The 23,361-nt window shown below is 39.9% G+C and overlaps 1 protein-coding gene across 1 annotated transcript; it reads right to left on the minus strand.

The window, feature by feature from the left end:
• Positions 1 to 109: 109 nt before the first annotated feature.
• LOC308086833 (complement factor H-like) lies at positions 110 to 22,578 on the minus strand (the record flags this gene model as incomplete). The annotated part of the gene is made up of 10 exons (XM_080430478.1): positions 110 to 192; positions 6,923 to 7,099; positions 10,783 to 10,965; positions 11,808 to 12,002; positions 19,179 to 19,355; positions 19,516 to 19,692; positions 19,833 to 20,018; positions 21,643 to 21,719; positions 22,128 to 22,215; positions 22,575 to 22,578. The coding sequence occupies 10 exons, from the start codon at positions 22,576 to 22,578 to the stop codon at positions 110 to 112; spliced, it is 1,347 nt and encodes a 448-aa protein (XP_080286604.1).
• Between the last annotated feature and the right edge of the window lie 783 nt (positions 22,579 to 23,361).

Below are 23,361 nucleotides of genomic sequence, written 5' to 3' on the forward strand. Positions count from 1 at the left end.
GTCCGTTTGGATCTTTTTGTAACCGCCCCTTGGATTTTTTTTTATCGTTGATAGGGACCAGACTAATATCCACGCAGTGTGTCGTGTGATATTGTCTGGCCACGCGAGGCTAGGTGAACTGGGAACGTTTGGAGGTGACCTCTGTCCGGAAGGAATTTAACTCCCACCTCTGGAGGGACTTCTCTGACATCCCTGTGGAGGTTGCATGGGGACATTGAACAGGAATGCCTATATGCTTAGTTAAACTTTGGGAGACGAAGTTTGTTGCGGTCTTGCATGTTAAAGGAGGAGTTCACCCAAAAAATGACATATTTTCTATCAATTGCACACCCCATGAAGCCTTGAATTCATGGATTTATTTTTGTTTTTGTGGCATTCCTAAGCCAATAATTTGATGACCGGGTGTGTATCCGGTAGGAGACACAAACAATCTACTTTGTGTCTCCTACCGGATACATTAGCCGGTAGGAGACGGGAATCAAATTATTGGCTTAGGAATGCCACAAAAACAAAAATAAATCCATGGATTCAAGGCTTCATGGAGTGTGCAATTGATAGAAAATAATTCATTTTTTGGGTGAACTACTCCTTTAAGAATGGCATTGATTGAGCACAGCTGGTGAGACAGACAGTCTGGGGCTATGTAACCTCGCGTCACCAGTCTTTCCACCTCGGAGGAAAGCCTGGTATGCGTTACTAAAGACCCATATGATCCGGTCTAGGCCACGCCTACTGAAAAAATAAATAATAATAATGCTCTTTCCGGATTCTGCCCATCCGGTTTTGCGGTGCCGCTTTGTTTTTGTTCCCCAATCCCTATTTAAATGGAATAGAATTTCCCCGTGGGATAATACAGACGCTAAATAGTCTCCGGATAGTGCATGCACATTTATATTTAAAAAATAAGCTAAACTATGCCGCATCAAGGATTTTATTAGGACGGACCTATTTTGGGGTGAGTCAGGGTGAGGTCTTTCCGGCTCTGCCCATCCGGCCGCTTGATGACGCGGATGACGCGCCTGGTGACGTAGAGTTAGACCGGATCATAGACCCGAAAAGATATGCTGCCCAGGCTAGGGGCTATGGGAGAGAGAGTTGTTAAGAGATCAACTTGGAATCTTTTTTTTACTGGCAGGACGGTATTTTAATGACGTCACACGCACGCGCGTGCATGGCACGCGCACACCGCGTGCATTTTATTTTACCTTAAATTAGGAAACCTGTTTGTATAGGAAATGTTTTTTAGCTTAGTTTTAGTCTTTTTAAACTAATACAAATTCAAGGAATTATAGAACTGAAACTAAAAGTTTGCTTTGAACAAGTAATTTCTCTTCTTTGACGGTGGCTGAGGCATTGTTGTGTGCAGATAGGATACTGGCAGCAGATGCGAGGTGTGAGGAATCTGAGGAAACATTTTCACACTCACTTTTAAACCTGTTATGCAAAGCCATTTGGGTACTTGGCTCGTGAATCTACAGGGGGGGAGGGGCACGTTCTAGCGTGCTTGCACTGTACCGTGCCGTACCTTGCGCGTGAAAAAATTACTGGCCACACGCCGTCCTACCCCGTGTGGCCTCCACGACACCACTGTCTATATCTCCACTGTTTGAATTGTAATTGCCTGTAACTGCCTCTGCAGTTCATTGGCGTGACCTGTATCGCGGCCGCCATTTTGGAGAAGGTCTGGGCGAACCATGACAACAGACCCCGTGGCCACGCATGCATTATATGGAAGATTTGGTCATGGACCCCCATCCCATCTGAAATAATTTTGTTCCAGGGACCACCAGACAAGATTAGTGTTGTGAAATTATTTTAAAAAATATTCAAAGATTGTCCACATTTCTTCAAAAAAAAAAAGAGCCAATCTACAAGCTCACAACACGGCCGCTATTTTCAAATAGCCGATGTATATAACGTTATAAAACGTTTTAGCTCTCCAAGGGCAGGCTATGGATAGGATCTCTAGCATCTACCGTCTCACAGCCCGCAAATATCAACGGGAGTTTCCTGCAAGCGACGCCTCGCAAATCCCGGCCTGTGCCAAAGTAAGTGTGTAGGGTTTGGATCCGGAAACGGATCCAACAATGAGGACCTGGAATCAGTTCCTTCATATTTGGAACTGTTTCCGGAACCAGTTTTATCACACTGTCAGAGCTGGTATGTGGGCTTCACGTGTGCTATATGCAATTACAATATTGGTGGTTCCAACTCTGAGAGTGTACAAATGGAAACAATTCTGTTCCATTAGTACCCTCTCAGAGTTAAAGACATATAAAGGGTTAATTTGGAACCCCCTATAGGAAGCGTTAAAGGGAACAATTAAGGAATCGTTAAAATCCTAAAGGACTCCAACATATAGTGGCTGTGTGCTATTGACTGTATTTGTGTGTACGTGTTGAACAGAAGGAATATTTTCAATGTTGAATTAATTAACCTTTTTTCCCCCAGATTTGGACCAGACTGGGTTCTCGGAAAAAATAAGCTCAAAGATATTGTACATCTGCAGAAGCATTTTCTATTGTGCTGTAAATATGTTGTTTTTCACTGTTTGAAAATAAATAAATATATATATATATATATTATATTATATAGGCCCTGGCTGCTAAGGGCCCTGGTTGCTGTGTGTGTGCTCTTGGTCACTGTTTCGCAAACAGTGGGTCAGGACCCATGTTTGAGTCCTGGGCCAATTTTTATGGGTTGTGAGTATATTTCCCCTTTTTTGCGTTTCCTACGTTCAAAAAATAAAATATATATATTATTTCAAAAGATTAAAAAAAGTTTAAACCAAAAAATCGCAACAATTAAAAAAAACTATTAAAAACAATTCCAACATTTTGCAAAAGTATTTCATAAATAAAAATAAAGAAATAAAAAAAAATCTATACAGAGAAAATATTTTTTTATTTATTTAAGAAGAAGTGAAATTAGCAGATCTGCAAGCTCCAAACGTGGTGCGAAGTGGCGCCTTGTGAGCTTGTAGATCTGCTGTTTTCACTAGTTTGGGTCCCGGGCATGATACATTTCTTTGGGAACCACTGCTCTTGATAACAGCAAGTCTGTGTGTGTGTGTGTGTGTGTGTGTGTGTGTGTGTGTGTGTGTGTGTGTGTGTGTGTGTGTGTGTGTGTGTGTGTGTGTGTGTGTGTGTGTGTGTGTGTGTGCGCGCACGCGTGCGTGCTCTTGATAACAAGTCAGTATGTTGCCTTGCTATTTGATCATGTGCTTCTGCCCTTGTTCTTAATGCATGGTGAAAAGGGGTGTACTGTAACTTAATATTACACCAGGTGTTGTCTATAAGAATTGATTGAAGGGTGTAGCATTGTTGATCATACTTATTTACTATGACAAATATCCAGCCAGATCAAAAAGTTAGTAGGCCTATTCTAATAAATGTGATTATTGGCAAGAGCAGTGTGCAAGATATTGCATGGCTTTTTAAACCAGTAAATATTGGAAAAGTGCAATGGATATCAACAATGACTATTAATTTTGATATTTTCCTTTCATTTTGAACAGAGACAAAAAGACAGAGTTGAGAATAAAATACCATGTTTTATTTAGATTGCTGCAGGTGAGGGCACTGCAGAGAGTCCAGGTTTATTACATTACATTACATTACATTACAGTCATTTAGCAGACGCTTTTATCCAAAGCGACTTACAATAAGTGCATTAAACATAGGTAGGGAAGGAAACTACTAATCACCAGAAGTCTTAAGTGCATTCTCTTCTAAAACAAGCAACTAACAGTATACCTAGGCTAGCGCTAAGGTAAAAGTGGAATATATCAGCTAACTACTTTCTTAAACAGATGAGACAAGGAGATGAGACAAGTTTATAATGTTACAACATCATTTGTCAAATTCTTACTTATTCATTTTCGTTGGTGTCGGGCAGATACCTCATATTCTAACGTTTTGTGTTTTTTTTTCATAAATTATTGCCCTACTTTATCATACTACAGTGTCACACAAAACGATCAAAAGTAGCAGATTCTGAATTTGAATCCTGAAAAGTAACAGGTTTCCACCCGACAGAGACGATTTCCTTATTTGTTAGTTAATTTCTAGTTGGATAAGAAATAACAAACAGGCAGTGTTATCGTACCATCAGTACACTTCTGACGCAGATTAATAATACTGGTCTGGCCACGGAATTTACATAGAAATGAAAGGGATGTATCATGTGGTGCATGCAATTTATTATCAGGGTTTTCAATTTTGAATCTGATATTGTTCCGGTTCATATCTTCCTCATTCACAGTGCAGGGTTCTGTAACGGATTAAAGACAAGAGAGATGACATTAATGCTTGACAATCACATAGTCATTTTTAAATCATTTTGGACATTACAGTATGAATTGGCATCTATGGTAGGTCCATGATCCCACTCCATGGCCAGCATTAAAGGACCACTTCACGCATTTTTAACCTATCTTCACATAATTGGTCCGCACTAATGATCAAGATTGTTTGATAATTTCAAACGAGATGTCAAACTTTTTATTTTATTGATGCAAGAACAACAGAGCACAGACAGAAGTCCTGACGTCACTCGTTCATCCCCTGGGTCGCGGAAGTCATTTCTCTATGGAGAATAACATTGGGTCATCTTAGAATCGTCTCATATAAGAATTGTGGTTCAAAACTAAACAAACTGTCTCTGCGATATTGTCAGGGAGGTGGCTCTGTATCGTTTATGATAGTCAGTCACTCATATTTGATACAGTCTGTTTCTAGCGAAAATTTAACTAATTTGGCGGAATTAACATTAGTGTTTTCTCACCGTCAGTTGATGCTTCATATCCATAAGAGTCAAACCATTTGTTTATTTTTGGAATACAGTTCTTATTTGACGCGATATTAAACACGTCTATGGGAATTCAGATTGGGGGGAAAAAACGCGACCCAGGTAGGATGCGTAAATTACGTCAGACTTTGGTGCTCTATGGCTTCTATTTTAGAATACTAACTTTCCAGCAAGAGAAAGGTTGTAGTTTTGTAATTCGCTTGGAGTCCAAATTGATGATGTAATCGGTAGGCAGGTTTCTGAACTGTCCACAGCCCACCTCTAAGCTGCAGAGCGAGTAGACGGGAATTGGAGCTGTCCTAATCAGCATTAGTGAGGACCAATTATACGAAGATATGGTTGAAAGTCGGTGAAGTTCTCCTTTAAGTAATTGATGATTCAATAACAGCTGATCTTTAGACTACGGGATATCTCACCATGCATGTATTTGAAAGTTTTTTTTTTTTGCCAGGCATTATTATATTACTAAATGTTTTATTGTAAAGGCAGCAACATGAACCTTGTTCTCTTCATGAACTATTCCATAATGGTCTTACACACACACATTCATAAACATTATGTCAACTGTAGATCCTTTTGATACTCAACCAAACTCATTTTTACATTCTCTTCTAATTCCATGTAGGCTGGGTTAGGGCTGGGCAATTAACGCAAAATATATCGAAAACCAATATTTAAAACCAATAACCGACTTAAACGTAAAAAGGTTGATAAACCACATAACCCTGTATTATACTTTGTTGTACAATTTCGGCGTACAAAAACATTTGAAACTAGACGCGTCGCAATTCTGGGAAATTGCAAAGTGTGGTTGCGCAGACGCCGGTCGCGGGTCGCAGGCGGCCGCCGGGACGCGAGGAATACGCTGGGAGGATTACCGTCGGAGGCCGCGCAATGTGCGATTCGAATTCGGTGCCGATCGGATCCCGCGCTCGTGACACGTGCCGTTTTGATTTGAGGAAATAGGCCCCTACCACTAAATGAATAGGCCCCTCCCACAAATATAGCGGGCCGTCGAGTCGTCATGTCACTCCTGAGATCACGTGCTTTTCATTTTGAGAGAACTGATCCCCCCAAAAATCATGTTTTTGCATCAAGCGGTTACGTTTTGCGCATTTGTGGCGCCCCCTATGGATCAAAGTGGAAATGATTCGTTGAATAAACCACCCTCGACATGTGATTCAAATTTGGGATCTATTGGACGTTTCGTTCGTAATTTTTGGCATTTTTGGTAAAACGGGCCCCTCCCACTAACTTTGGAAGCCAATTACGAACGAACGGTAAGGACTATAAAAATGCCGTTTGGATATGTTTATCGCATGGGTCCAGAGATCACGTGTGTTTTGAAGAAAATTCAAAATGGCTGAGAATCTATCCAGACGCAAATGGGCGTGGCCTATATGGGGAGTTGCGTCATGACCCAAGACATTTAGGGGTAAAGATGTTTTCATTTTACGACCTACGGTTCAAAAGTTATAGGCCAAAAGGTAAAGTGGACTGTTATAGCGCCACCATGTGGCCAACTGGTGTAATTATTTTATTAATAATTTTGCAATAAACTATGAACCTCCCCTCAAAGTTTTTTAACTCTAGCCTTTACGGTTTCTGAGAAAAAAATACTTGAATTTGAGTTTTTTCATTATTCGATTAAAGTGGGGAAATTTAATAAACTAATAAATCAATATCAATTAAACTATGTAACCAATCTCTTAGCAAAGTACAAGCAGTCTGGTCCCGGTGAAGCCGGTCATTTTGAAAATTTGGGAAAAAAAACTGTGGGAGAAATAGCGCGCGAGACATTTTTTTATCTAGAAAGTGGAATGATAAAGGGGGTAGAGTACTATAGTCTGGTTAATCATTCGGGCAACCACACTAAATAGCAGATCTACAAGCTCACAACGTGTCGCATCGTGGCGCGTCATGAGCTTGTGAGCGTTGTGACCTTCACTATTGAGCTTGAAATATAATGGTGATATTGATTTGAAGTCATACTGTCCAGCCCTAGGCTGGGTGCAGACTCTATAATTCCTCATTGAAATCAATATATTATTAGAATATACAAAACGTAATAACAGATTCCAACATCATTTTTTAAGAAAGAATAGTGACTTACTGAGGCATTTCACATCTCCAACCCATTGACCATTCTGGCAGGTACGAGATCGACCTTCAATGATGTAGGAGCTCTGGCAATCATATTCAACGATCTCACCGTAGCTATACTCGTCTTTTTTCATGTTTTTGAGGTCTCCGTCCTCAAGACGTGGTGGTGCTCCACAGCTGTTGGATTCTACAGTATGACATAATGTTCAAAAACATATTTTTTACTGTTACAGTACTTTGGGTTTAGCAAAGCAAGAAACACGTTCAATATACACGTTCTTTTGGTGAAGTTCTTCCTGGTTTGAGCACACACACACACACACACACACACACACACACACACACACACACACACACACACACACACACACACACACACACAGACAGACAGACAGACAGACAGACAGACAGACAGACAGACAGACAGACAGACAGACAGACAGACAGACAGACAGACAGACATTATGTTTTCCAACCAGACAAACAGTGATCTGACCAGATATCAAAAGAAAGGACTTTACCTGAACAAATTGGAACTTTATCACTCCAGTTTCCATTTGCCCGACATTCAATCTGTTCACTCCCTTGAAGATACAGTCTGCCGGAGCACCGAAACTGTAACTCGTCGCCTTTCCATAATAGTGAGGTTTGGGGTTGGTTTTTTATCTTCAAATTGGCAGGCAGTTGTGGAACTTTACAAGGAACTGTTTTGGGGGAAATGGTCATCAATAAAAAAATACGAATTATTTACAGTATGAACTGTACGGAAGAGAAGAGGTGATCTGGAGCTATAAGATATAAGACATGACCACAAGACTAACTGATCTAACCGAACCACTCCAGGTCAGCTCTTCTCATCCTTGCAGTTCAGTTGTTATGTTGTTATGTGACACAAGATACAAGATAGACACGACCATAGCAGTATAAGGTCTGCTCGATGCTCAATAGAGGATTTTTGTTTTTAGAAAGATCCTGATCTAAAAACAAAAATCCTCTAACTACTGTAACTGAAGCTCTCCATCTCACATCTTCTCTTCCATATAACTGTGACATACCTACTATATGCATTGAAACATTGGGTTTAACCACTTAAGCCCTAGACCTGGTGCTTTTTTCTGTCTTCACCAAATCTCTTCACCAACAATAGCCGATCTACAGGCCCACAACACATCTCAATGCAATGTGTTGTGAGCTTGTAGATCAGCTATTTTTGGCTAATGTTCTCCTCAGAATATGGAAGCATGGGGTTCAAGTGGTTAAAAATAATGGACACATACAGTAACAATTGATGTTGCTTCAGTAGGAGTCATTATTGTAATTATCAAACTTTAGACTAAAGAAACATTGTAAGGTAAACAATCTTCCATGTTTTGGCCATACATATTAGATACATATTGGGTAGTAATTGTATATAAACTAGAAAAAGTGCTCCTCGGAGCACAGGTCTCCGCCAGGTTAGGTAGATTATTGTGGCCTCCTGGTGGCGCTATAATAGGCCAATGTGAAAAGGGTGCCATTCCTTATTAGGCCTTGCACGGCAATCGGACACTGCATTCATGGCTTGGGGCATTTTGTGCAAAAAAATTGTTTTTTCTAAATTAGACCTGCTGGTGGCGCTATAACAGGCCAATGTTAAAAGGGTGGCATTTGTTCCTCAACATAGTGTGAAGGCGCGTGCAAAGTTTGACCGCAATCGGACGGTGCGTTCATGATTTGCGGAATTTTGTTCAAAACAAGCCACTACTGACACATCCGTCTTGATCACATGACTGTGGAGATCTTGTGTACAGATTTGTGTGAAATTTGGATAAAATCGGAAGGAGTTATATTTAAAAAAAATGTTTTACGTAAGCCGGCCTCCTGGTGGCGCTATAAAAGGCAGATGTGAAAAATGCAGGGCAAAGGTTTTTCCTTGACCTCTAGGGAGTGCGCATACAAAGTTTTACACAGATCGGTGCAGTTATAGGTACAAACATGAATCGGCCTGTTATAGCTCCACCATGAGGCTGATTTGAAAATGTTCAAGTGCCATTTATTCCTTGGCATAGTGGAAATATGCGAGCAAATTGCGGAAATTGCATGCTGTGTTCATGATTTGAGGCATTTTGTTCAAAACGGAGCACTCCTGCAAACTTTGGAAGCCATTTTTAGCCAATCAAGATGGAATATGAAAAATCTGAAAAACCTGTTTCGTTTAATGACTATAGAGATACTGTGTACCGATTTGCGGGATTTTTGGACAAAATCTGTAGGAGTACTGTCAAAAAATATGTTTTGCACAAATTGGCCTCCTGGTGGCGCTATAACAGGGCCATGTGAAAAATTTGGGGCAGAGGTTCGGAATTGGCATCCAGGGAGTGTGTGTGCACAGTGGCGCTGTGATCAAGCCAATGGTGGCAGAGATTAGCTGGTCACAGACGGACACACGGACGGACGGACGGACGGACGGACGGGGTGGAAAACATACTCTCTCGCCATGCCTTTCGGCCTGGCGGAGACAATAAAGTATTGATTCAGACCAGCAGCACACTGGGGGTGGTCCACTTCTCTGTTCTATTTGATGGTGTGGTGAGCGGAGAGCTTTTGTTTCCCTGCGTCTCCTGATATAATTTTATCACTTAAAGGAGAATTTTGGACTAAAGTTTTCTTACCTTTTCTATGACGTTATGATATCTTAGGATGAATGGTACAGTAGAAAAATGTCATAACTCCACCCCTGAGCCGCCACAGCTTAAAAGGTGCGCGGATAGGCCTTAGGTTAGATCACATATTTTAATAGCTTTTTTAAAAGTTTTTTTTGGTGAGATCTGACGTTCATAGTGACAAAACACTATGCAACCAAAAAAAAAAAAAAAAAAAAAAACAGAAGTCTCGCTAGACGAGATTGAAATCTCGAGATTTCAATCTCGTCTAGCGAGACTTCTTTTTTTTTTTTTTTTTTTTTTGGGACAGTGTTCTGTCACTATGAACGTCAGATCTCAAAAAAAAAAAAAAAAAAAAGCTATTAAAATATGTGATCTAACCTAAGGCCTATCCGCGCACCTTTTAAGTTGTGGCGGCTCAGGGGTGGAGTTATGATTTTTTTCTACTGTACCATTCATCCTAAGATATCATAACGTCATAGAAAAGGTAAGAAAACTTTAGTCCAAAATTCTCCTTTAATGCTGCCTTTGGCAGATCAATTTCCTCAGCAGTTGCTGAATCTGTCATTTTAATAACAATGCGCCAGGTGCAGGGGCACATACATAGAGTAGCTCTTAACCACAGGAACCCTGTTCTGTCCGGGTAGCTCAGTCGGTAGAGCTCTTGCCTTTGGACCACAAGGTTATGGGTTCGATCTCGGGCACCGCCAACTCAGTGTATATGTGGCACGGCTTGGGGGCGGTAATTCGTGCGGTAAATACGGGGAGCTGGTCGTAGGGGTGGCGCTCCACCTCAGCAATCCATTTCCCAGGGGTCTAGCGCATTGTAACAGGGACAGACTTCTGTGATATCGGCTGATACAGACAGCCTCTCCCGTTCTACTTACTTTATTGTACCCTATTTGGCCACCTTAAGTTACACATAGTCTAGTCTAATTTGCCTAGTGCAAATTTGCTGCCCCCTACCATTGCCTGATAACTCAGGCACATTTGACTATTGCTTTAATGCTAAGACTGTACTCTACCGGCCTGGGCCGCTGGCGTAGCGGTCCAGGCACCTCGGCTCCAAAGTAGCCTGTCAGCACATTGCGGGTTCGAGTCCCGATCCCGACGACCTTTGCTGCATGTCACACCCCATCCCTCTCCCCTTTTTCTGCCAGGCTACTATCCTATCAATACAGGCATGAAATAAATAAAAAAAGAAAAGAAATAAAAGACTATACTGTACCGTCACAAGAAGGGAACACATGGTCCCACTGTCCAGTTTCATTACATGCCAGCTCTGATGTGCCATTCAGTCGTTTCGGAGCTGAACAGCTGAATGTTAGAGTTTCAAGTGTAGGGCCAGCCTTTACTCGTTGAGGTTTAATATCAATCTCTCCATCTGCAGGCGGTCGGGGGCAGGTCACATCTAAGACATTGCACAAACAAACATGGAAAGACAGTTAACCAGCTGTACAAATAGGGCTACACACACTCAGCATGTCTAGAAACGTGGATAAATCACATGGACTGTATTGAGCTGCCTTGTGTGGGGAGAGAGAGAGAACGAGAGAGCGAGAGAGAGCGCGAGAGAGCGAGAGCGAGAGAGAGAGAGAGAGAGAATATATTAGGTAAAAACGAGAGGAAACAAATCTATATAAGCTAAGAGAAGAAGAGGCAGTCAATTCAAAGAGATTTCTGACATTTCAATGTATTGTCACAGTTATTCACGATTGTGTTCCTTATCAACAACACAGTCTGAAAGCCCCACTAGTGCTTCCAACATCTCAGATAGTAGATTTTGAGAGATCTCGTTTGGGACCAAAGATTTTTTTTTTTTTACAAAGTTTTCATGACAAATGGCCCATTATATTTTGAAATGTTTTGGAAATTTGCACACAGTAAGTTTCATAGCAATCTGGCTGCCGATTCGATTTTGAGATATCTCAAACAGACATTTTGGCCTAAGGGCAAGAAGAAAGACCATGGGGTTCATCTTCTGGGGAGCATGAATGTGCACAGCTAATTCCATGGCAATCCAGTGGGTAGTTTTTTACACCTAATTGTTAAGGACCAAAGTGGACCAACATTGCCATCCTTGGAGCCCCAGCACTAGCAGGGCTGAAATGTAAAATTATATTTTTGATTGAATATGATGATTTCACCAGTGATCCACAAGTGTCCACAGATCAACAGTTCCTTCACTTGACTGATAACTCAGGCACATTTGGCCATTACAATATCTGCACTGCATTGATCCGAAGACTATACCTTCACAAGAAGGAATTGGATGGTTCCACTTTTCATCTTCACCACATGTCAGCACTGACGTTCCATTCAGTTTTTTCCCACGGGTGTCACAGCTGAATGTTAGCTTTTGGTCAACAGGTATGCGGCCATTGTTGTCTGGCAGACCATGGATAGTAATGTCACCTGCAGCCAGTTCGGGCCTGGGGCAGCTCTTAGCTTCAATACACAAACAAACATGGAAGGACAGTTAACCATCTGTACACACAAAATAATGCAGATAAAGCATGTGTCTAGAAGCAGCCAGAACGCATTGATAAATCACATGTACTATGGAACTGTCCTGTGTCTCGAGGGAGAGTGTGTGTGTGTATGAGAGAGACAGAGGGAGAGAAAATATTAGTTAAAAATTGACAAAATCTCTACATATGCAGTACAAGTTAAGAGAAGAAGCAGGAATAGCAAAGGGATTTCTGGCATTGACATTTAATTTATTTTCACAGTTCATGTATTCCTCATCAACTACATTCTCTCAGTGCCAGACCCCGAGTTATCCCGAGTTTTTAAAAAAAAATAAAAAAATAGAATTTTTTTTTTTTTTTTCTTGAAAAAAGTGTTCAGAACCCAAGATATCATTATCTGAAGATTTGCAGCTCCATCCACTCTTTGTTTAACCTAAAACTGAAAAAGGCTGTATCTCGCTTCCTAAGCACTTTTTATTTTCTTTGAAAAAAACAAACAAAAATTCTGGCAAAGTTCGCAATAATTTTTTTATTTCATTGGCACTGAAAGAGTTAAGAGCCCTATTTAGGGGAAACAGGAGAAACGGTATGAATCGCAGTCAATGGCTGGGCAGGTGGGGGTGTTGTGACAGACTAGAGAAGGGTGGAGTACCCACAATGAAGTGGCGAGGTAGGGCGGGTTCACCGTGAGGGGTGGGGTGCCGCGGTAATCGGCAGGTAATGAGACAATTAAGGGACACAGGTGCAGCAAGCCGCTTGATGGATGGACACACAGGGTTGAGATTACATGTTTTTTACCGTCCTATTTTATTTGCATTAACAAACGTTGCTGTGATTCATGCTATACTATTAATAAATGGGAACATCACCCGCCAGCAGTTTTGGTCATTTGATTATTGAATGCGTTAAAAACAGTTTCCCTGTGCCTAGCCGAGTGGCTAATTGTTTGTTCAAGATAGTCACTACAAGGGATAAAAAGCAAAAAAAACAAACAAGCAAAATAAACTCCAAAACAACACTCACAGTGTGATCGCAATAGTCTTTTATCGATTTGCATAAGGCTGTGTTTAAATCCACCGCTTCATCTTGAAGAAATTGTACTTTATAAGTCACTTCTGGGTTCAAACATCAAGATATGCATGAGCGAAGAACGCGCCAGAGCGTACACGTGTGGTTCAACCGGAGCTCATTTACACGCACGCTAGCGTCCAGACGCTTGCGTCTTTCCTGCATAAAACCGCCTAGCTCGGAAGTGTTTAAAAAAGTGTTTATTTTCTTCTTCTATGGTTATATTTTGGAAAGGTTATCACCGTGGCTGGATAGAAGACACATGAGATCACACCATGAGGTTTGTTTTGGAGTTTATAACTGGATGTTTGAATATTTCCCCTTTTTGTTGGATTCTTCATTCAATGTAAAGGAATGTTACAAACAAAAGTTCTCCTTGTGTCGAAGACATAATGGGGCGAGTAAACAATAGAAATGTAAGTAATTTTTGGGGTGAAGTGAACTAATCCATTAACCACATGAACCCTTAAGGCCTAGCGTCCCTATTCTGGGGCAAACATTCAGCAGACATAGCAAATCTAAAAGCTTACATTGCGTCAAAGCATGCTAAAATATATGTTTTTCAGCTTGGGAGATTCATGTCCAAGGAAAAAGACAAGCAAAATTGCATTGTGCTGCTCATTTGGAAAAGCAACCAGGTCTAGGAAAATAAGCCCAAAAGAAGCGACTATAGGCCACATGAGCACTTTAAATCTACATACTGTATACATCGGCTATTTGAAAATAGCCGATCTACAAGCTAACAACACGTCGCAATGCGACGTGTTGTGAGCTTAGCAGATCTGCTATTTTCAAAAAGTCTTGAAATAAAATGTGGAATATTTGAAAGATTTTGGAAACATTCTAACAACACAAATCTCGTACGGGGGCTCCCTGGCACAGAACATTTTCAGATGGGGGTTATAGGGACAAATACATATGAATTTGGGGGTCCTTGACATGAAAATATTTGTGAACCACTGGTTTAAATAATAATTATAAAAAGGCAAGCCCAAATAAACACCTACACTTTAGAAACAAGCCCAAAAAGAAAAGTCGCTTATAATAAGCAGACATGGCAACACTGCTCTCTTCCCACACTGGCGCACGGCAAGTCTCCAAAATACCAAACACATGATGCAGGCAGGGAAAATCACGCCACCTCGTCTGCAGAAATGGCCAATTCACCCATCCACTCTATGCCTCACACACAAATCTGCCTGCCCCACTACTGGACCTTAGAGGTTGTAGATTTTGCGATATCTTGTTTAGGACCAGAGTGAAAATGTTGGCCCAAGGGTGGTGCTAACTAGAGGAAAGGCCACGGGATCACCAAAAGCAGTAGCTTTGTCAGCAAGTCCATGGCGACCCAGCCAGTAGTTTTAAAGAGCTATCATGTTTGAGACCAAAGTGTTGGACAGAGTTTTGTCAGTGCTCTTACGCAATGGTCTATGAAAAACAAGTCATGGGCCTGTTTCCAGATATTCATCATGACACACAACAGAAGCAGCATGTTTACAAAAGCTTAACAATCATTGCATCATTTGCTATAACAAGCCTAATGTTGAAATAGCCAATACTCACCTATACAATGAAATTGTGGTGTCTTTGGCTTCCATTCACCATTTTTGCATTTAATGTTGTCCTTCCCTTCCGGGTTTTTTTCAAGGCGGCATTTATATATTACCTCCGTTTCAGACAAGTATTCTTTCTGATAATCAGACATGACAATTGCGTCTTTAACTTTTGGTGGTGGTCTGCAACGGTTTTCAACGGCTGCAAGAGATGAAAATACATTTAAGATCACACTTATACAGTAACATAACAGTATCATTTAAAATATTATTAGAAATCAGAAATTTGAATGTGGATGTCTTACGTTTACAAATTGTTGTGGTGTCGTTCAAGTCCCATTCTCCATTCTTACAAGTTATTACACTTATGTCTGGTGAGTGGTATCCCTTGTCACAAACAAATGGAATGCGTTGGTCATCAGTTTGAGCTCTCATTTCAGCATGAAGAATCTGAGGAATTTCGCCACATTTATTCTTATCTAGAAAGATAAGATATATATAAGATTAAGTTGTCATATCATGGTGAAAAAAGGTCAACAAATATAATCAAAATAGTTTGAAAGTATTTTGTATTGGAACCAAGTTTGAAACCTGTTTCTGTAGGGAAATACTCTGTCCTTTAATTATGGTCCCCATCAGTGGTGTAAAGTACAATTCTGAGGTACTTTTTACTTTACTGGAGTATTTCCAATTGTCTATACTTTTACTTCTACTCCACTACACCTCAGAGGCAAATATTGTACTTTTAATCCACTACAATTATCTGAAAACTTTAGTTACTAGTTACTTTGCAGAAATAAATATATTATTACATTATAAATCATACATTAACCACTTTAGCCCTATTTTATACCTAGGATATTTGTAAATAGCCGATCTACAAGCACACGACGCGTTGTGAGCTTGGAGATCTGCTATTTTCAAACAGTTTAGTACGTTTGGTACTTTAAGTACGTTTTGATACCAATACTTTTGTACTTTTTCCGAAACTTTCACTTGTAACAGAGTACTTCTACATTGCAGTATTGATACTTTTACTTTAAGTACATTTTAGTACTTTTTCCACCACTGGTCCCCATTAGCCACACCAGAAAGATGAACAGAAAGTGCTATGTGTGATAGCCTGTAAGACTCAATCGTTGATGAACATTTGGACAGAAATATGGAATGAAAACTAACACATTGAAATGGAAGATTATACAAAATGAAGTCAACTTAACTAATAATGATTAATACACCATAAAAAAAGAATTATGCAAATCTCGGGAAACACATAATGTTGTGGTTGCAATGTGGATGTCAGACTGGGCCAGGCTGTGTCAGTCATCTATGATGTCACTTGTCTATATCAGGGCTATGAAATATTACTCCAAAATTGGACAAGGTTTCAGCCCCAGTTACTCCATTATACAATTAAAGTTCAATATTTCAAAAAGTATACAAAAAAAAAAAAAAAAAAGTTTTTGGAAGTACTTCTCCTACTGGCAGCGAAAAAATAAAATGTTTGGCGCAGTTGCGCCAGTGGTTTGCCGTGGTGGAAAAAGTACTCACATTTTTTTACTTAAGTAAAAGTATCAATACTGCAGTGTAGAAATTCTCTGTTAGAAGTAAAAGTAAGGTATTTTACTAAACGTAAAAAAGTATTGGTATCAAAATGTACTTAAAGCACCAAAAGTTAAAGTATTGTGCAGAATGTCCCATTGAAGTTAAAAATCTATAAAAAGGTTTTGAAAATAGCAGATCTACAAGCTCACAGTGTGTCGCGTGAGCTTGTAGATTGGCTATTTTCAAATGGCAGAAATATATATAGGGCTGAAGTGGTTAATGTATGTTTTACAATAAGTACAATATTTGCCTCTGAGATGAAGTGGAGTAGAAGTAAAAGTATTGAAAATGGGAAATACTGCAGGAAAGTAAAAATTCCTCAAAAGTGTACTTAAGTACAGTACCTAGGTAAATGTACTTAGTTACTTTACACCACTGGTGTTTTGCACTGGTGTTTTGTGGTTTGCAATATTAGCTCTGTAAACACAGCCCCCCCCCCCTCCCCCCCCCCCCCCACACACACACACACACACACACACACACACACACACACACACACACACACACACACACACACACACACACACACACACACACACACACACACACACACACACACACCCTCTTGAAGACAGAAATCAGCTTTCGTTGATTGCATTTATAGCCTGTTTATTTAAATGAACTACAAATATGAAAGATCCCTTACCAATACATCTTGGAGTTTCACTCCACACCCCGTCATTGCATGTCGTGTTTCCCCACCAGCCTTTGTTGAAACGCTTATAGTTTGCATTGCAGGTGTAGAACATTTTTGTCTGATTTGCATCAGGGAATCCAAATCCATGTTCAACTTTAGGGTACTTACAAGTTGTGATAGCTAGAGGAATTCAAGGTGAGAAAAATAAATAGCAGAAGCACAGCAAAAATGGAATAATGAAAAAAAATGTTGTGAATCATCCAAAGAGCATCAGCGACGTTGATAATGGATATGTGTACATGGACAAACTAGGTGGAACATCTATATGTTAGTACTACTAACTGTGCTGAGTGCAAGAATTCACTGGTTACTACTCTTGAAATATCATGTCATCTGCATGCCCATTTCACAGCACGTTGCAACTGTTCTTCTGCACCAGTTGTTTTGGGTGAATAAACTGCTTGAGCTGCATACCATAGGGCATACAAATGTGGTAGACACTTTCCCATGTATTTCAAAGAGCCTCATCCATTTACGGAGTGGACAGCTTGTTGCATAGTAGTAGTATGTTATAGTAGGCTAGTAGTAGTTAATTTTTTTGCCAGATCGCTTTGTAACATCGCACAACACAGAACATAGAACCAAAACAACACGTTCGTTCGTTATTCTGATTTACAGCAAATTTCACTGTGAACAGGGCCCAACTGTCTAATATCATCTCATGACCCGAAAGCAAATAATTTTTATTCATAGCTAATGCTGTTGTAAATGGGCCCTGCTGTTGTTGTAAATGCTATTAATCTTATGCTACTTAAAATATTTTTTTAACAGTTTAACAATACTTGGGCACAATACAACCGGTAATGTAACTTTTTTAATGAGTAAAACGTAATTTTGTCCAGTCTGTATGGTAGTATGTTTACACAATTTATTACACGGCTTGGTTGAATGCTTGATTCTGATTGGCCAATCGCTGAATTCAGCGGTGTGTTATTTCTGTATATTGACCGATGAGCTAACAGACCGCTGTCAAATCAAAGACTCTGCTGCTGCTTGATTCTGTGCTGTATCCAACATGACAGCCATGTAAACAAACACGCAATGTCATTTACAACTAAACGTTGCTCTCAAGAATGTTTTTGAAAACATTTGAAGCGAGAAATAGACAATGCAGTAACCGAAAATGTATTCTATTTGATCAACACTTCCTTGTTTTCCGAGTGCATTTGGAGTAAACCAAGATTATAATAATAGTTCTCAAAACCTGATAAAATAAAATAAAATAAAATTATCATACAACAATCACTTTACTCCTTGTGTAGCACATAGTCATTCAGTACTGTACCTGCACATACAGGGGATGATTCCCATTCTCCAGTATCTAGGCAGGTAATAACTTTAGTGCCTTCACTACCAATAGAGTAACCACTGTCACATGTTACTCTTACTGTATCATCAGGTGAGAATAAACGACTGGCATCATAACTGGTTCCTGGGACTCTAGTCAGTGTACATGTCACACCTGAAATTGGAAAATCAAATGTGTAATGAGTTAGTTTGTTACAATAAATGACCATGATGAACATAATTATTTGCCATACTTTGCCAAATTTAACGAAGTGTAAATAAAAAAGAACTCTAATAGAGCCATCCTATCAGTAGATTGTTGTATGCCATAAACCCTACCTGCACATCTCTCAATCCTACTCCAACCATCTCTTCCACAGGAAGCTTGACGAGTATCTCTCTCTTTCAAACAGCGATACCTGACAATTTGGTTTGATTTGTATTCCATCTTTTGTGGATTCTCAATCTCAGCATTTGGAATATCAGGTTTCTCACATTTAATTTCTGTAAGAAAATAAATGGTATCAAGAAGAGGTCTGCACACACAGTTAGTTTGTTACAATAAATGACCATGATGAACATAATTATTTGCCATACTTTGCCAAATTTAACGAAGTGTAAATAAAAAAGAACTCTAATAGAGCCATCCTATCAGTAGATTGTTGTATGCCATAAACCCTACCTGCACATCTCTCAATCCTACTCCAACCATCTCTTCCACAGGAAGCTTGACGAGTATCTCTCTCTTTCAAACAGCGATACCTGACAATTTGGTTTGATTTGTATTCCATCTTTTGTGGATTCTCAATCTCAGCATTTGGAATATCAGGTTTCTCACATTTAATTTCTGTAAGAAAATAAATGGTATCAAGAAGAGGTCTGCACACACTAACTGGATATTTGTATGCCAGCTCACACACAGATTGTGTCACCATCACAATACCTGCACACAGGGGTTTTGGTGTCCATGATCCATCCCTTGTGCAAGTGGCAGTTTTACTGACATCTGTGGCTTTGTAGCCTCTGCTACATGTATAAGATACAGTGTCACCCAGCTTCTTCGTTATATAATAAGCCCATGAAACGCCAGTTTCTTGTCCCGGATTGTGACATGTTATTTCTTGAGGAGAAAGAGAATTACATGTTGGTGGGAATAATTTGAAGTAAACCAAGATTATAATATTAGTAATCAAACCCTGAGAGATAGAATAACATAAAACTATCATATAACAATCACTTTGCTCCTTGTGTAGCACATACAGTCATTCAGTATACTGTACCTGCACATACAGGGGATAATTCCCATTCTCCAGTATATAGGCAGGTAATAACTTTAGAGTCTTCACTACCAATAGAGTAACCCCGGTCACATGTTACTGTTACTGTATCATCAGGTGAGAATAAACGACTGGCATCATAACTGGTTCCTGGGACTCTAGTCAGTGTACATCTCACAGCTGAAATAGTTGGAAAATCAAAATAAGTTAAAAGTTAATTTGTTACAATAAATAGGACCATGATGAACATCATTCTTTGTCATACTTCAACAATTTAACAAGGTATAATTGAAGTTACTCATTCTCAATAAGATACTCACTTTCACACAATGGTGTAGGAATCCAATCGGCTCTGTTACCTACTTTTGTACATTTTGAAGGTACAGGATGAGAACGTTTGAACTTTTTGTCACACTCAAAGTTCAGGGTTTCATCTTTCTTATACTCAGCGGCGGGATTGCCAAGCACATTTCCATTATCAATCTGTGGTGGTGTACATTTGACTTCTGTTGACGAACACACACAAAATATCAATCCACAGTATATATGGTAGTATGAGATATTGGGTATTTTTGCAAATATACAGTATGTAAGACTTATGAGTGTGTAGGCCTATACATTCAGATGTAAATGACAGGTGTTTTAATCATGGCAACTTTCTTCCCCAACATCAAAATGATCAGCTATTTTCAAATGGCCGAAATGTATATAGGGCTGAAGTGGTTAATGTATGTTTTCTAATGATAATCAAACAACATCTACAAAGTAACTAGTAACTAAAGTTTTCAAATAATTGTAGTGGCATAAAAGTATAATATTTGTCTCTGAGATGTAGTGGAGTAGAAGTAAAAGTATTTAAAATTGGAAATACTCCAGTAAAGTAAAAATTCCTCATAGTTGAACCTAAATACAGTACTTGAGTAAAGGTAATTCGTTTTTTCCCCCCATATATATAAATATTGAACCAATGAAAAGTAACAAGAAATTGTGACTACATAATAACAAAATGTATTGATTACAATCAATATAATTAACATTTTAGATAGTTATGGTAGAAAGCCAATGTGTGCAATTGTATGACTGTGACAGAAGTTCAGTGTTATTTAAAAGGAAGGACGTTTTGGCCAGCCTTGCCTGGGTTGAGGAAGAGAGGAAAGGAGAAGTTTAGACATTTCTATGGCCTAACTAACTATATCCTACTACAGTACCAATGCATGATGGAGCTGGGCCACTCCAACGTCCATTGTCATCACAGTCGATCTCTACTGATCCTTGCAGAATCAAATCACGTGACCTGCAACTAAACCGAAGTACACTGCCATAAGTTGCCTCCTCCCGGTCTCCAATTATTTGAAGGTCGTTTCTTGCATCTATCACCGGGCAATGAATGGCTGGACAGTGGCAGATGAAATGAAAAAGGAAAAACATCAACTTGCGTTATATACCAATGAACACTTTGTTGTAAATCTCAAACATTCTCAAACATATCTGAGCTTGCAGCAATTTTCGCCGTGCAACACCACTGTACGATGACAGCTTAAGTTGTTAATAGCTGTAAAAGATAAGCATTGCACACAGCAATAGGCTCTATGCACAGCAGCCATATTATCACTTCCTTCACAGGTGTTACCAAGGATACTAATGAAGGCTCTGTTCCATTTCATGTAGCACAGTGGTTCTCAGACTTTTTAATTTCCATGACCACCATAACTCTGAGAGTGTACAAATGGAATGTACACTCTCAGAGTTACACACGGGCCGTAAGAGGCCATTTGGGACCCCCTCAAGGAACCATGAGGGTCTCTGAACCCCAATTTTAGACCCACTGGTGTAGCAGAGCAGAGTGTTTCCAGTGAGCCAATGTGCACAACATCAGCACCCTGACTCTGTTTGACCAGAATGGAACAGAGCCTTCATTAGTATCATTGGCAACACCTGTGAATTTCTTCACAATATGGCTGCTGTGCAAAGAGCCCTATCAGGAGGATTGTCGATTCATGTCTGTCAGGTTCATTGAACCTCAAGTATCTTTGTTTGTTTCCAGGCCCCTGCCTTTGGCCTTGGATGGAAATTGATGACAAATGCGCTATAGGAGATGTAATGGATGAATACATACTAATGAGCTCTTACCTTGACAGACTGGCACGACACCATCCCACCCGTGTACCATGCAGCGGCGACTACTGAGCCTGCTGACCATTTGGTAACTGAAGTGAACACAAAGACATTCATAATGTCATTATTGGTGAAAATGTAAAAAAATAATGTTCAAGCATTTAAAAAATAGCAGATCTACAAGCTCACGACACATTGCAATGTGATGCATTGTGAGCCTATAGATCTGCTATCTTTGAAATGTTTGTGTTGTGTGCTCGTTTTTAAAACTGTAGAAATATGCCAAATTGGCACACAATATGATTTGTTTCTCTTGTTATTGTCCAGATTGGAAACTTCACCGCATTGCAATGCGTTGTGAGCTTGTAAACCTTTCAATTAGGGTTTTAGTGGTTAAACTCACATAAAACACAATGTAAATGATGAGATGTAGAAACAGAAAGATGCATATTAAGCAATAGGGCAAATCAGTGGTAGCCTACCCGCTTTGGCACGTGTACCGAACTTCTGCCCCAAAGACAAAATCATCTCCCTTCACCAGACTGAACTCTGCAAAATCAGCATCGCCAGGGTGACCACATGATTTGGCTGAAAACAAAAGAGAGATGAGTTAGTGCAGCTTGAACACATTTTATTTTTGTACATAACCCTAAGAATATGATCATCTGTTTAATAGGGTGGCCATAGCTGAAACGGTAGCTCCCTGGGAAACCGAAGGTCCCCAGTTTCCCCCCTGGTCTACGTGTTGAAGTGTCCTTTGAGCAAGACCCTTAAAGTGGACGTTTCATAGGGTAAAAAAATATATATATATATTTTTAGAGCCACTGTCTACCCAATGCCCCGGTCACCTTGTGTGTCCCTTGGCCTACTTTATGACAGACTGTCCCAGTGATGGGATGGACTTTGGGCAAACCAATCACAGCGACATTTGGAGGCGACCCTCTCACCCATTGCTGGGGTGGACTTTGCCAACAAATCAGGCCAGCGTACACCACACACAGTCATTCTCAGATTTTAGCATGCTTTGCATTTGTATTTATAACACACTGTCACATGGTCTTTTATGATTCTGTAATTTCACAATTGTGGTGTAAAAAACATTATAATAAAAAAAGGAAATAATCTCTGTATGTGCTCATCAACGTACGGTGGTGTGTCATGAGACCTGCCCAGTGAGTATTTGAAGGGGTGTGTGTTTCCTTAGTCTGAGGGAGAGCGTGGCACGCTCCACATGTCACAGTGGTGGTACCTCATTAAATAGTCTGGGAGCTTGATTGAGTGCAGTCACAATTTTGTATACAATACATCCTCCTCCCAAGCTATGGTACTAGACACGCCTCTCGCCTCTAAGGCTACTATACACGCCTGCCGTCGGTTCAAATCGCTGTGACACAGAGTAATATATAGGACAAAATTTAAGTAAAGTACTTGAGTAAATGTACTTATATACTACGCGCTGCGTAGCGTCCGCTCTGCATGCTGGTATACATGACTGAGTCATGTCTTGTTATATTAATGTTATATTATCATTAAAATCTTTGGTTGGCCACTTGCATTGTCCTAGTAGATGGTAAATGGTGCATAAAATACAGCCAAAATACCATATTTACATGGGTTGCCTGCTATAACCGGGACTTCATCCCAGTCTTGTTTTTTTTCCCTACTTTTCCCTGCATTGGAAATTCTGTGTGGAAAAATCTCCACCCGTGGGCAACTTCCACAACTTACGGTTTG

This window comes from Gymnoscopelus braueri (assembly GCF_963280865.1).
Source record: "Gymnoscopelus braueri genome assembly, chromosome: 6".
NCBI classification, from domain to species: domain Eukaryota; kingdom Metazoa; phylum Chordata; class Actinopteri; order Myctophiformes; family Myctophidae; genus Gymnoscopelus; species Gymnoscopelus braueri.